This window comes from Mercurialis annua, linkage group LG8, assembly GCF_937616625.2.
Source record: "Mercurialis annua linkage group LG8, ddMerAnnu1.2, whole genome shotgun sequence".
Classification (NCBI taxonomy): Eukaryota; Viridiplantae; Streptophyta; class Magnoliopsida; order Malpighiales; family Euphorbiaceae; genus Mercurialis; species Mercurialis annua.
In genome coordinates, this window is record NC_065577.1 from 36,846,237 (window position 1) to 36,858,085 (window position 11,849).

General features: G+C 34.7%; 1 protein-coding gene across 1 annotated transcript; it reads right to left on the minus strand.

The window, feature by feature from the left end:
* Positions 1-7,942: 7,942 nt before the first annotated feature.
* LOC126661115 (probable indole-3-acetic acid-amido synthetase GH3.1) lies at positions 7,943-11,623 on the minus strand. The gene is made up of 5 exons (XM_056104175.1): positions 11,521-11,623; positions 10,787-10,839; positions 10,279-10,607; positions 9,806-9,910; positions 7,943-9,326 (listed from the first exon to the last, which is right to left on the minus strand). Exons 1-5 carry the CDS (start codon positions 11,621-11,623, stop codon positions 7,988-7,990), a joined length of 1,929 nt encoding a protein of 642 aa, XP_055960150.1. The 3' UTR covers positions 7,943-7,987.
* Positions 11,624-11,849: the final 226 nt, after the last annotated feature.

Sequence of the window (11,849 nt, forward strand, 5' to 3'; positions counted from 1 at the left end):
TGTGCGCCCGCAAAATCTTGATGTGCGCGCGCAGCCGGTATGTGCGGCGCACAGCCCCAGGACTTCTCCCCGGCGCGATCCCGACTTGCTTCCGACATAAAAACGCTCCTAACTCGTTCGTAACACATAATCTAGGCTCAAAACGTTATAATTCATCCATCAAAACGATAAAACGTCAAGCTGGTAGGAGTAGAAATACTCCTTTTCTATATTGGTTTTGGTCTTTCTAATATGCTTTTATTGTTATAATTGAGCTATTATAGGTCTTATTGTGTGTTCAGTATTTCAGGTTAAATACATGGAAATCAATGAGTTTTGGGTTTAATTTGAGCATTCTGAAGGTTTCCGAAGTAAAGAGATGCCGAAAGCACATTTGCAAACCTGAAAATCTAACCCCGCTGCACTAATCGACGAATATGGACTAGCTAGAAGCTTCAAATGAATTTGTGTTCTTCATGAACGTTGAAGTAAACATCCTAATCTTTCCAGCAGTTCAAGAATCAGCTCATTTGGAGGTGTCTACAAAGAGTTATGAAGTTTTGAAGTCAGTCGTTGCGCAGTAGAAATAGTGTCTCTTTCAAGACAAACTTTTGTGCATGTCTCGATCGAGAAGCATGTTCAGATGAGCTTCTCGATAGAGACCAGTGTTACAAAAAGAAACAGAGAGCAAGCCAAAATTGGGTCTCGATCAAGAAGCACTTCTCAACAAGCTTCTCGATAGAGACATGAAGAAAACTCGGAAAAGACCAAAATTCGAGTTTTGAGCTTTGCTTTGAACATTTTCCTTATTTATCCCAACAAAACGTGGACTAGAATGTCTTTTATGTTTCCTCTTTTGTTTTTACCTATATAAGGCTCATTATCTCTCACCTTTAGGGTATCACTTATCATGTAAATACATACATCACTTATTCTCTACACATTTTTAGTCATTTTTAGGAGTAGATTAATTTTAGGGTTTTGAGCCACCATCTTCTTCATCATTTCCAGCATTTTTAGTATCTCCCATTGATGAACATTTCAAGCTTTTATTATATGGATGTTGCAATTTAATGAAGTTTTATCTTTTCTAACTAATGTCTATACTCATTTATTATCTTCAAGAGGTACTTAATTCTTTCTTTATGTTTATTAATTGTTTTTGGTTGTTTGTTGATTTTAACTTTGCCATGAGTAGCTAAAACCTCCATGTTTGGGGGTTGATATGATGGTTGAATAATTGCTAGATTTGGTTAGGGTTTGGCTTGTGTGTTCTAATTAATTGCTTAATGCCTATGCTAGATTGATCTCCTAGTATTTGTTGCTAGATTAATTTTCACCTTGAGAGAGGGTTTATTAATTGGAATTAATTAATTAGATGCTTAATCAGTAACACCATGAGAGTGGGTTAGTAATTAGGTGGCCTATGAGTTGTGTTTAATTGCTAATTGCCTCTAATTGTGTTTATTGCTACGAGAGTAGGTTGAGCTTAATTAGTTGTGGTTTTGTAACTCTTTGAGGCTCGAGAGAGCGGGAGTTGCGATTTAGAAAAAACTCGGTTCGCGTTTAGAAGCCATAGTCCGACCCCTTGATAGTAATTGGTTAATCGTAGTATCACCCCTCAAGCTCGTTATCCATAGTTTATCTTAATCATTCAATCACTTGTTTATTGCATTTTTCTAGTTAAATTGTTAGTAATTGTGTTTGCTTTAGTTAATGTTTTAATTTTTCAAAGTCCAAATAAACTACCTTGCTATTGCTAAACGAATTGGATTTCAAAATCATATTTCACTCACTTTAAACCTCTCATCCTTGTGGGATTCGACCTCGGTCTTACCGAGTATTACTAGTTGCGACACCGTACACTTGCGGTTTTCGCCAACAAGTTTTTGGCGCCGTTGCCGGGGATGAGGTTGCGTTTAATTGATTAAAAGTATTTTGAAATTCGGTCGAGTTAGCCTTATTTTCTGTTTTTACTTTTCTTTTGTTAGCTTGTGTTTTCGTGAATTACGCTTGGTGTTCTTGTTTGTTGTTGCGTAGGAAATCTTGGACTTCATTGGTTTATCTACAAATATTCTTTTTGATGGAAATTATGGTCGGAAAGGAGTAATGGCTTGGAATCAAAGTTATTTCCCGTACCAAAACATTAAGTACAATTGTGATATTTGTGGGGATTTTAGTCATACCGGAGCCGAGTGTCATGCACTCTATTCAAATTGGAATGACCACGTCAATTATGTGGATGATCAATGGCAAGCTAGTGACCCTTATTCTGACATGTATGATCTGGGGTGTCACAACCCTCCGAACTATGGTTGGAGCAACAATTGGGAGAACTTCAATGAAAACTTGAACTTCGATTCAAGCTATCACCCACATCAAAACCAATGGGACCTCAATTCCAATTTTAGCAATGAACCACAACAATCACATGGTTTTCAACAAGATGAAATATTTGATGAATCTAGCAAAATCGACAAGATCATGGAGTTGTTAGATAGAATGGAGGTACATCATGAAATTCAATCTACACATCTTCATAACCTAGAGATACAAGTTGCTCGGTTAGCTAGTGATTTGCAAGAGACAAACCAAGAAGGATTACTAGCCGCAATTGAAGCTCCTCCAACACAACATGCTATGGCCATAGATTTGAAATATGATGGTGTTTTAGTAGAACATCCTCCCACAAGGGTTCACATAGAGATCGAAAGAGAAAGGTGTGAGGATGTTGAACTTAAAGCTCCAATTTCCAAGCCAAATACTTGTACCAAGAGCGTAAATGATAAAAGTGGGGAGAAATTTGATATTACAGTACTCTACGAGGAAATCTACAAACCCTTTGATTACAAAGATCCATTCTTGGAGGGGTTTGATTCCGAGTATGACAGAAATAATATCAAATATATGAAGATGCTTCATACTCCTCATGTTCTTTGTTATAGAGTACAAGCATACTCTATATTATTGGAGTTGTATTTGAAGGAGCCAACAAGAAACAAGAGGGAGAAGATGCTACCAAGACGGCTTCCGCATGTTAGATTGTATTTTTAACAATTTTACGCGAATAGTCTAGCTTTGGACTCCAACTAAAGCGCACTCGGGAGGCAATCCCGAGGGGTTAGATTTTTTGCTTTCGATTTTTTTTTTCTTGTCATTTATCTTTTGTTATTTATTTTTAGTATTTCATTTATGTTATTTTGCATTTAATTGAAAAAGATTTGATTCTCTAACCCAAACTCATGCAATTTTCATATATGTTTTATTTCTTAGCATTGAGGGCATTGCTTAGAAATAGTGTGAGGAGGGTTGGAAAATTGAATCTCGTTTGTGTTTAGATTGTTTTAGGTTGTTTTTATGTGTTTATGCTTTTATGTGTTTGTTTAGTTTAAATGTTTTAGGATATTTTTGTGTTGGGATTTTGGTGCCTTTAGTGCATGAAGCCTTTGCTTAATTTTGTGAGCATGTTATCTAAGTTGAATAAAATGTTTGAACCGTATCAATTGTCGATTTTCCGGTTAATGAATGCTTAGAATGATGCTTCTCGAGTTAACAATTTTGGGTGATGCTTGTCTAATGAAATGCCAATTGTATGACATGATTCGATAGGATTAGGGTGAACTCACTAGTGAGCAATTTTAACCCTCGATGCATGCTCGATTTAGCTTGATGCGGATTCATGATATGTATGTCATAAAATTGTGTAATTTTCAAAATTTGGGCATGCTTGTCATAGTTGATGTAGTTTCTAGCATATGGCAAAAACACACATTTTTCATTGATTGAATATTTTGAGCCTATATTTCTTGTTGTGTTTTGCATGCTTAGTCCTAGAACTTGCTCGGTGTCCGTTCAAGATTGCATTGTTGAGTTTTTGGCAATTAGATGAGTATGGCAATTAGGATTACACATTTCCTTAAACCACTTAAAAAGCCTACCCTTTTACCCCTATATAACACAAACTTGAGCCTAAGACTTTTCTTGTTTTAAACCACATTTTCACACATTCAACCTTTCAACAATTTACCTCTTTGAACACCACATTTGACTTGATTGAATTTAATGTAGAAACACTTAATCTTAACTTGATAAAAAGAAAAAAAAAGTGAACAAAATGCCTTAGTACAAAAGAAAGAAAATAAAAACAAAGAAAGAATAAAGAAAGTTTAGAAAAAAGAGAAAAAGAAAGAAAAAGAAGTTGAATGAAAAAGAATAAATAGAGGCATGAAAAAGAAGAAAATGTTCACATTGTGCAAAATTCCAAGTTAGATCAATTTGATATATTTTGTGAGTTAGTCATCAAGTTATTTGTTTAACCAAAAATTTTACCTTTCTACCTACCCTAACCCTTAGCCTCATTACAACCCAATAAAGTCCATATGATAATTGTCGGAAACCGAACTAAGTAGTGGAGTCCGGACTATGAGCAAGCTTATGGTGACTTTGCATGCGTTCTTTTACACCTTGATCTTTTGAGCGAGTGAAATCTAGAGACGATTATGCCATTGCTTGAAACTTAAAGAACTATGCCATGTTTTGGCCAAGTTAGCTTGTGATAGTTACATGTCCCGCATATGATAGCAACCTCGTGATGTAACTTGTTTGATAAAGTGCTTGCGTGATTGTAGTCTTAATGTCATTGGATCATGTCATTGAAATTGCATTCCTCATTTGTTTGCATCACTCTTAGTTGTTGGTTCTTGAAGCATTTGTTCGAGTATTCATTGGTTGGAATGGGTGTTTGATACATGTTCAAGTATTAGTTCATTAGTTAGCATGTATTCTTAAGTAAGTTTCATTTCTTGCTTGGGGACAAGCAAGGGTTTAGTGTGAGAAGGTTTGATAGGAGTAGAAATACTCCTATTTTCTATATCGGTTTTGGTCTTTCTAATATGCTTTTATTGTTATAATTGAGCTATTATAGGTCTTATTGTGTGTTCAGTATTTCAGGTTAAATACATGGAAATCAATGAGTTTTTGGTTTAATTTGAGCATTCTGAAGGTTTCCGAAGTAAAGAGATGCCGAAAGCACATTTGCAAACCTGAAAATCTGACCCCGCTGCACTAATCGACGAATATGGACTAGCTAAAAGCTTCAAATGAATTTGTGTTCTTCATGAACGTTGAAGTAAACATCCTAATCTTTCCAACAGTTCAAGAATCAGCTCATTTGGAGGTGTCTACAAAGAGTTATGAAGTTTTGAAGTCAGTCGTTGCGCAGTAGAAATAGTGTCTCTTTCAAGACAAACTTTTGTGCATGTCTCGATCGAGAAGCATGTTCAGATGAGCTTCTCGATAGAGCCCAGTGTTACAAAAAGAAACAGAGAGCAAGCCAAAATTGGGTCTCGATCAAGAAGCACTTCTCAACAAGCTTCTCGATAGAGACATGAAGAAAACTCAGAAAAGACCAAAATTCGAGTTTTGAGCTTTGCTTTGAACATTTTCCTTATTTAGCCCAACAAAACGTGGACTAGAATGTCTTTTATGTTTGGCCAAACCCATATAGAGGTCCCTGTACTTTACACTTTTTTTTCGGTAAGTCCTTATATTTCATTTTTGTATTATCTAGTCCCTGTACTTACCTATTTTTTAATTTTCAGGTCCTTTGTGATTATTTTCCAGTCCCTCTACTTATAATTTTTGTTTCCTCCAGTCCCTCTACTTACAATTTTTTTTCCTCTAGCCACATAAAAGGACCGTAAAAAACTCATAAAGGACCTGAAAATCAAAAATAGGTAAGTAAAGGGACTAAATAATACAAAAATGAAGTATAAGGACCTACGGAAAAAAATGTGTAAAGTACAAGGACCTCTATATGGGTTAAGCCTTTATGTTTCCTCTTTTGTTTTTACCTATATAAGGCTCATTATCTCTCACCTTTAGGGTATCACTTATCATGTAAATACATACATCACTTATTCTCTACACATTTTTAGTCATTTTTAGGAGTAGATTAATTTTAGGGTTTTGAGCCACCATCTTCTTCATCATTTCCAGCATTTTAGTATCTCCCATTGATGAACATTTCAAACTTTTATTATATGGATATTGCAATTTAATGAAGTTTTATCTTTTCTAACTAATGTCTATATTCATTTATTGTGTTCAAGAGGTACTTAATTCTTTCTTTATGTTTATTAATTGTTTTTGGTTGTTTGTTGATTTTAACTTTGCCATGAGTAGCTAAAACCTCCATGTTTGGGGGTTGATATGATGGTTGAATAATTGCTAGATTTGGTTAGGGTTTGGCTTGTGTGTTCTAATTAATTGCTTAATGCCTATGCTAGATTGATCTCCTAGTATTTGTTGCTAGATTAATTTTCACCTTGAGAGAGGGTTTATTAATTGGAATTAATTAATTAGATGCTTAATCAGTAACACCATGAGAGTGGGTTAGTAATTAGGTGGCCTATGAGTTGTGTTTAATTGCTAATTGCCTCTAATTGTGTTTAGTGCTACGAGAGTAGGTTGAGATTAATTAGTTGTGGTTCTGTAACTCTTTGAGGCTCGAGAGAGCGGGAGTTGCGATTTAGAAAAAACTCGGTTCGCGTTTAGAAGCCATAGTCCGACCCCTTGATAGTAATTGGTTAATCGTAGTATCACCCCTCAAGCTCGTTATCCATATTTTATTTTAATCATTCAATCACTTGTTTATTGCATTTTTCTAGTTAAATTGTTAGTAATTGTGTTTGCTTTAGTTAATGTTTTAATTTTTCAAAGTCCAAATAAACTACCTTGCTATTGCTAAACGAATTGGATTTCAAAATCATATTTCACTCACTTTAAACCTCTCATCCTTGTGGGATTCGACCTCGGTCTTACCGAGTATTATTAGTTGCGACACCGTACACTTGCGGTTTTCGCCAACACAAGCTTACCGTGATTCGCCACTGAAGTACGATCGATTCGAGCTATGTAACGTCAGAAACAGACGAGAAACGGAGATCGGGCGACGAACCGTAAACTACCGTCAAAAGAAATGAAAAGAAAATGATGAACTGAGATGAGGGTCGCTGGATCCTTCATTTTGAAAGTTTTATATATATATACATATATATATATATATATATAAAACGGCTAATTTGCATTTTGATCTTTGAAACTTTTCAAAAGTTGTAATTTAGTCCAAAATTATCCGCGTCCGAATTTTAAACGGTCTCCGATTGACTCGAAATTTTTATCACAAATACTATAAAATATTTTGCGGACTTTGGCGAAATAATTTCCGCCACGGGAGTTTTAATTCATTTTACATTAATTTTCGAAATTATATCCTTAAATCCCTCTAAATCGCTTAATAAAAATTATTCTAAATTCCTGATATAATTAAATAAAATTCTTCTTAATTTAATTTATCGGAATTCACGACACGTGACACGACTTAATAATTGGGGTATTACACCAAGCATGATTTAAATCGATCTATACATGATCCCATGACCCAGCTGAAAGTTTTCTACTAGCTAGCGGCAACCCCAGATAAGTGATCGGCAGGGACTCCACTTTGCACCCTAACAAACCCGCAGCCTGCAACAAATCCATATATATATATATATATATATATATATATATATATATATTGAACCGATTAACCCGCAAAATTTAACCAGTTTTACTAAATTTAATTGTAGCTGTTTAAGAAAATATTAAAGTTCATATATAAGATCTAACTATAGTTCTTTATTATTCTAAGAGAGATAGATACCATATATATATATATATATATATATATATATATATATATAATAAATTTAAAAACTAATTAAACTAATTAAATTTTTTGAATCGATTGACACACTTGTTTATTGTCAATTCGGTTTTTTAAAACACTATCTAAAATGAACAATGGATAAAAATAGTACATCATCATTCATAAACTCCAACCAAGTACATTCCATTTTTTTATGAATACATTTCATAATTAAACAACCATGAAAGGAAAAGTTTCAATTACATGGGGAAGTACGTAATATTGCTAATATATGATATTATTGCATAATGTTCCTTTTTATAAGGTCCAATATGGCGATGTTGGACTACAATGTGTAGATATAACTCTTGAATCAAGCAACTTTATTGTTGGTGCCGAGTTCACAAATCTTGGTAGTGCCGTTTTTGATACTACATAATCCATTAACTCTTCAAATGTTCCATTTTTAACCACTCTTATTTCTAATGGACCTAACCAAAAATATTCAAACCGACCTTGGCGATACACTGAGTTCAACGATTCTTCCACTGCAAGGCAACATTGACTCAATACCTTATCAGTTGGTGAGTTAGCTGACTCGTCTTTGATAAATAGCTCCCAGTAAATCACATAATGACCGGGATTAGTTTTTGTATCCGCATAGCATGCATATTCCCCCACACTTGTTTTGAATTCACATAGGATTTGATTAGACACATAGTCTATTGCTTTTTGCATCTCAGCTTCATTTATATCAATACCGAGCAACACATTCTTTCTTCCTATAAATTGAAATTGAGGAGCTGAGTTATGAAAACCAGTGACTCGAAGAATGTCTCCAACTCGGTACCTATATAAACCTGCAACTGTTGTGATAACAACCTCATATTCTTTACCGACTTCAACATCGACAAGGTCAACGAGTGTAGGTGGTGAGTCACGAGTCAACTCGGACGAGTCAACATCACGAAGCAAGAATTCGAAGTAGGCCATGTTTGGCATGAATGTGTAAGAAACTTCTGATGGTTTGCACATTGGTTTCAAGTTTAACCCAAAATAACATTCCGATGAAGCATATATCGGAGAAGTTAATGGCAAACCACCACTATAGTAATCAAGAGTCGGGATATGCTGAGCCATGCCTCCGGTAATGATCACGTCAAGAAATTTAGCATAAGGCCAAATTCTTGGAATAAACCCTTCCCAATTCTGTTTCGAGCATTCGACTCGAATAAACTCGGAAAGCTCGGGATCAGGTTTCATGATTTTTTCCATATAATTTCTGATAGAAGAATCGGTGACTCGGTCGCTTAGGGTTCCTGACATGATATCATGAGCTAGCTCTTTCAAGTGAAGCTGGAGAAAATTTATGGTACGGATTAAAGTAGAGGCAAACATTGCACCAATACGGAGCACAAGATGGCGATTCAAAAGGCCACAGAGCAACTGAGTGTACATACTTTGGAACGAGTCAGGACAAAGAATTGACTCAATCGGGCTAGTGAATATTTTAGGGTTATATATATCAAATCTATAATAGTCAGTTTTGAAGAGGCTTGATGTTAAAGGTTGAGCCAGAAGACCACTTGGTGTTTTTATTTCAGATTTCACAAAGTAGAAGTACAATGCTTTACCTTTGTCTAATCCAGGCACCCAACTGTATTAGAAAAAAGAAAATTAAATAATTTATTAGTTCACAAATATGAAAATCTAACTAGCATGAATTTTTATGAATGCCAACTTTCTGTTATTTATTTCAATTTGATTCCAAAAAACTGGTATATACTCAGAGCTCGTTTTGAACTAATGTGACGCAATTTTGTATAAATTTATCTATTTGGCATGTATAGTATCACGCCCATCAACTTTAAACAAATCATGTATATATTTAATAAAATTCGAAAAAGATAATTTATTAATTAAACCGATAAAATTTAAAAATTATAATATATTTAACAGTCTAAAATTGTAAAGAGATAATATTTTTAGCCAAAATTAAAATATTTGGTATTATTTTGATATGGATAAAAACTAAATTGAAATATAGGGTAAGGTTTAACCCCATTTCTTGGATTTGCTGAAACTCCTTCCGATTTTTTATTAACTTTTTATTTAGAAAAGATCAAAAAAACTTACGAGTTCATTACTGCAGGAATTAGTATACGATTGAATGTATAGCGACGAGAAATGTCTTGTTTAGTTATTGGTATCAACTTTGTTTCGCCAGATGATGTTCCTGAACTGCCAAAACAAAGAAAAAAACGAGTTTTTTTGGTTTATTTATACATTACTATAAGGCATAAGCTATAATTAATTATAGGGTTCTTTGCAATAAATACCAACTTTTCACATTTTTTAACGATTTAAAAAGTCATTTGGAGTATGTTTTTTAAGAATTTTTTTGCAAACATATGTTTTTTTCTTATAGAAATAAGCTTTTTAATTACTACTTATAAAAGTGCCAAACTGAGACGCTGACCAGAAATGCCAAAAAAATAAAAAGTAGAGTTGTGGATTGTAAACTTTCAAATATATGCTTAAACTGCTAAAAAAAGTTAAAAAAATAGGTTTTTATTTGCAAATAAAACTTAATTATAGGTTAGTTATACCTGGTGAAGAATTCAGAAATAGGGTGAGCTGACAAAATAGCAGAGCGATCTCCATTAGCAATACGTTCGATTTCAGGTTTCAAATCTTCATAGGTAATAATCGATATCTTCGACTTGAAAATCTCAGAATCGATAGCTCGATCGAGTTTGAATCTTTTAAAATACTCAACATCTTTGTTTAACTTGAGAATTTCAGCCAATAAATTTTCTTGAACCGATTTAGCATTTTTAGTAATTTCTTCAATAAACTCAAGAGCTTTTGCATACTTCTCGCATGCTGGAGTGTTTGATGGAAAAGAAAGAGAATTATGAAGATTCACTATTGTGTTTAATTAGTTAACAAGTGGTGTGAGAAACATTTGCTGCATATTGGCTTTTTATATTGGGAGTAGGGCGTGGATGGAATCAACAATGGGATCAAATTAAATTAAAAAAAAATTGTTTGTTCAATTTATTTTTTGATCTGATCATCAGGTGTCCTGAACGGATTTCAATTATGAAACGATACCTTTAAGCCTTCCACATTCAGATTCATCCCCACTCGGACCGGATATGGACTAACTAAAAGAACAAAATAGATCAGTGATCAAATAAATAAATAAAAAATATAAAGACCTAAGAATGGCTTATGCCTTTTATTTATGGCTAATCACCTCAAAAACTACCGACCTTTCATTTTTTTTTCAATAACACCCTGACCTTGCAATTTCGTCAATTGCACCCTATTTTGTGTTTTTATGTTTCAATAGCACCCTAAAGTATTAAATTGAACTCTTTTTGTTTGGATAAAGTTCAAAACAAATTCTTCATATTTTTAAAAAACTCTAAATGTGAAATGATGTTTTAAATTATACATATAAACCCTCTTCTCTATAACAAAAAATATATAAATAAATAAATTAAATAAAAAATCACCGCCTCCTTCGGACCTGTCGCCGCTTTCCGTCACCCCGTCCGTTTAAATTCCGTCACCGGTCTTCCATGGAAGACGAGCACCGGTCTTCCATGGAAGACCAAATCTGCTGGTCTTCCCGGGGAAGACCAGATCTGCTGATCTTCCCCATGGAAGACCAGCAGATCTGCAGGTCTTCCATGGGGAAGACCAGCTCGTCTTCCCCATGGAAGACGAGCAGATCTCGTCTTCCATGGGGAAGACGGCTGGTCTTCCCCATGGAAGACCAGCAACAGATTCGCTGGTCTTCCATGGGGAAGACCAGCTCGTCTTCCCCATGGAAGACGAACAAATCTCATCTTCCATGGGGAAGACGAGATCGTCTTCCCTCATCTTCCATGGGGAAGACGATCTGGTCTTCCCCAAGGAAGACCAGATCTGCTGGTCTTCCATTGAAGACCAGCAGATCTGGTCTTCCATGGAAGACGAGCTGGTCGTCTTCCATGGAAGACGACCAGCTCGTCTCCTGTAGAGACCGGAGAGCGGCGGGTGGCGGCCGGCGGGGATGGCGGATTTCGTTTTAAATATTTATTTATTAAATAATTAATTATATATGTATTTAATTAATTTTTTTTATTTAGGATTTATTTGAAAGTTTTTTAAGTTAAGGAACTTATTA